General features: G+C 42.5%; 1 protein-coding gene across 1 annotated transcript in view; it reads right to left on the bottom strand.

Annotated features, from left to right (window-relative positions):
• Positions 1–1127: 1127 nt before the first annotated feature.
• The window catches only part of NBEAL1 (neurobeachin-like 1), a gene marked incomplete at both ends in the record, with an annotated part of 61769 nt that continues 58850 nt past the window's right edge, over positions 1128–4046 (bottom strand). Inside the window, 3 exons of the mRNA XM_009699546.1 lie at positions 1128–1276; positions 2394–2555; positions 3178–3297. Coding sequence (XP_009697848.1) covers positions 1128–1276; positions 2394–2555; positions 3178–3297 — 431 coding nt within the window. The remainder of the gene's footprint in view (positions 1277–2393; positions 2556–3177; positions 3298–4046) is intronic.

Genomic DNA, 4046 nt, shown 5'->3' with positions numbered 1-4046 from the left:
TGTCCTTCTTGTGCTGGAGGCCCCAGAGCAGGATGCAGTACTGCAGAGAGGGTCTCACCAGAGTGGAGTAGAGAGGGAGAATCACCTCCCTTGACCTGCTGGCCAATGCTTCACTCCCATTCTGAGGAGCAATTGAGCTCTACAGATAGTAGCAGTTAAGTGGAATTTAAAACTCAGTGCAGAACTACATGAGGCTTCATCTTGCAGTTGCTGAGTTCCCAGTGACTAAACAAACATGGGGACAATTTACAGCTTGCAGATGTCAGACACAGCTCTTCCTGAATTCTGTCAGTTCTAGGTGTATAACTGGGCTAAATGCATGGGAAGAAAGGGGTCTGGTACCACCTTCCGTTTTTCTTTTCTCCCTATCTTAGTTTCCCTCTAAAAGAATTTTTTCAGGAACACAGTTTCAGAGTCCACATTTGTGAGAGTCGGTCCGAAGTTGGCCCGAAAGAACAGTAATGTCTCAACATCGTCAGAGGAAACTTGGAGATGATACAAGGATCACCTGCTGCCTTAGCAATTGGCAAGTAGACTTGGACCTTAGGAAATGTTAAAAACCCCCCCCCCTACGCGAAGGCCCCCCGCCTCCAAGGCAAACCACGCCTAAGACACTCCTCCTTGAGGATGCGCAGAAGTCTTGTTCAGGGAGGCGGAGGGAAGGCGGAGGTTGGCAGTGGTCCATGGGACAGAGGAGGGGGCAAGGTGTGTTGCTCAGCATAAAGGATGCTCCTTGACAGCCGAAGTTTGGAAGCTTTCCCCACCGGAGATCACAACGATCGGAGGACCGACGGGACGCCGCCGGACCTGGGACCATAGGGACGCCTTGGACCCGTGGTGGTAGCTATAACTCTCTCTCTCTCTCCGTTTACTTTAACTTTTCTTTCCCTCTTCACTCTCTTCACCTATCGCACGCCGCTTTACGGGCAACATAATAAAGTTACACTGATTGATTGAAATGTAACCCCTTTGGCGTTTTTGCCTTTGTTTTTTGCACTTCAAGACCGGAGTTTAACGAACCATCACGAGTCCATTACTGAGTGGACCGTGACAACATTACATAGCCATTTCTCAATAAGCCTTTATATTTGCATCTCAGTAATAAACTACTGATTGTGGTACATTACCTGTAGAGATCCCGAATGGAAAGAAATCCCTGTAAGCTGCCCATCACGATATACTCGCCAGTCACACACATATCTGACACTTCCTCCTTCAGAGTCTCAGAACCCAGATATTTTCCATTGACAGAATAGAGATGTAACGCATTCTTATCCTGAATAGATCAAAAATAAATCTGTCACACGGGACAGGCTGGATAAAGAGTGCATTATTTGTATCATTAGCTTACTAACAGGAGCTAACTTGGGCAAAAACCCACAGATAATATTGCTGACAAGAGTTTCCTTGTTGAATGATACAAGAGTACCCAGCCTATATGTAATGTCAACGTATACCAGGTCCTGTACAGAAATTTTTGAAGTTATTCCTCGTTACCTCTTGATGTAACATGGTAATGTCTTACATATGCATCTAATCAATTCCAAATTTTCTGGAAATATCCATGGATTTAATGGACAGAACTCTATTTTATAAGGGTTTTTGTTAAGGAAGAAGAAAGGAAGAGAGCACTCTCATCTTCAGCACTGCTGCCACCCTCCCTCTCCTCCCACCCCAAATTGAAAAGCAGAAGGAAATAGGTATATTTCCACAGAGCTAGATCTAGAAGCATTTTCTGGACAAGGCAATGAATTCTTGATGAATTAAACACGCAGTTAACACAACCATCTTAAGTTCTTCCAGCCTGACAATACCTTGATCTCTTCTCTCCCCATCTTCCCAATGCAGCTAGCATGCCTACAACAAATAAATTTCTCTTCCAAGACCTTTTCCATGCTCACAGAAATTGTAACAACTCTACCCTTATTAAAGCAACTACACAGGTACTCGATAGATAGAATAAGCTACACTGTGAACCTTACAGTATGTCTCCAATCCAAAACTAAGAAACATCAGTGTAGTCACTGGGCATCCTGAACCCAGAACTTACTGCTCCCCTTATATTCCTCTGTTTCTGTGCACAGCGGAACTTGTTTCCCCTAGTTTTCCATTTCAAAGCAGCTCTGCCAGGAAGATTCATTAGCACATGCTTGAGCATCTTCCTTGCAGGTGTTTGGAGATTTTCATGAAACTCACGGGAGCACAGTATGTCTGTGATTTATCTTTTAATCAAATTTCACTCAAACTGGCTAGCAAAATAAAAAAAAAAAAAGGGGAACAGACACAGCATACTCAAAAAGCCTCATTACTTTAGGAAATAAGGATAAAGTTAGGTACATTTATGATTAAAGTCTTCAGTGAAAGAAACAGAGGTATTCCATGAACCTAAGTACCTTAAGAGTAGTCTTTCCTTCTATGCTGGTGTGGACAACTATATGGCCTTCCCAGGACACAGCCAGATTGGGAACAGTCAGCAGGAGGGAACTCTCACAAGGTGGTCGCAAAGTCCTCACGTACTGACCTTTCCGAATAGTGCGGACAATAACAGTCCCATCCTGCAGCAACCAAATTGAGGTAAGTTGTTACTCAGCAGGTAAGTTACCACAACACACAGAAAGGGTATTTAAATATAGAGGGAATACTTTGAAAGCACTTAAATCCTTAACTGACGATCAAGACTCCTGAGCATTAGAAACTCTACACAAAGAAGCCTTCCCCTCAAGACCATGTACTATAGACATAGGAAAAAACAAACGCAAACAAGGCAAGAGGGGAAGGACAGGCAGCAAATCAGCCATTTTGTAGGTCACATTTACAAGTAGGCATTATGTGCAGTACAGAGTCAGAGTTCAGCAGCCTGCCAGTGTAGTACAATAAGGCAGAATATGAGCAAGTGGCACAGAACTTTCAAGGATAAAGAAGCAGGGAAGAAACTGTCACAGAATTGTTTCTATGAGAAGCTTAAGATCTCCAAATAAGCACACACACGTTAAAGCTCATCAGTGCAGAATAACACAACATGGTAGCTGAGGTCTATGCTGTGCAGAGCAGTTTGGGACAGCCTGATTTAAGCAGGCAGCAAGGGAGATGGCACATATCTTCTTCGAGTGCAATGCTGACGAAAAAAATCGTGAAATAGTCACATTTTTAGTACTATTCAAGTATAAGGATGCTTACCCTGGATCCTGACACTGCCATATCCAGTTCAGTGCTGATGCCAACACTCGAAACTTCATCAGTATGGCCATAAAGGATCTGTAATGGCTTAGGTGCCAGGCCTACAGGCACTCCTCCCTGAGAGTAACAAAAAGTGCAATGACACATTCTCTTGCAGCTGAAGGACAAACAAAAAATAAATTTCTGGTATCTTCAGCATCAGTTGTGCGAGATGTATATTTGACATAGGCCAAAACCAAACGAATAACTCACCCATTCCAATTTCAATTTATTGCCTTTTATGTCAGCAGCCCTATTTACTGAAATCACAAGAATGAATGAACATACAGTTACTACATGGATGTGAAAGACAGAGTTACTTAGCTGACTTGTTTCTATCCCTTCAGATGTCCAGGTGTGCATGGACCACAGTGAGCAGTCCTAACAGAAGTTCTTCACCTGTGTATCCAGGCTTGTTCAGTTTCTTATAGTTTACCCTGGAATTAAGTACTATCTTCACAGCCAAGCTTAAAGAAGCTGAAAGCTATTTTGGTTAAAGTTACATAAACTCTGTTCCATTTTCTAAGGAAAAGTAAGAAAATAATCCTTCACAGTGACTACCAATAGTATGATATGCAAATGAAATCTTGCAATAATGGTCATTAAAAATAGCCATTCTCCCACATGACTCCAGGATGTCAAAATTATTTAGTACTTTTGTTCCAGTGAGTGTACTGTCAGCATATACAGACTTATTCTCAAACAAATTCTAAGGTAAGACCTGTGATTAGAGAGAAGGCAAATAGCTCTGCAGAGAACTATTTATTCGCATTTCTGTGATAGAAACTTGACTACCAACCAAGCCCTGAAAGCCTGAAGAATGCAGGAAT

Source organism: Cariama cristata, unplaced genomic scaffold (genome assembly GCF_000690535.1).
Source record: "Cariama cristata isolate BGI_N322 unplaced genomic scaffold, ASM69053v1 scaffold11934, whole genome shotgun sequence".
In the NCBI taxonomy this organism is placed as follows: Eukaryota; Metazoa; Chordata; class Aves; order Cariamiformes; family Cariamidae; genus Cariama; species Cariama cristata.
Note: the sequence above shows the minus strand (reverse complement) of the source record. Positions and strands in the feature narration are given on the sequence as shown.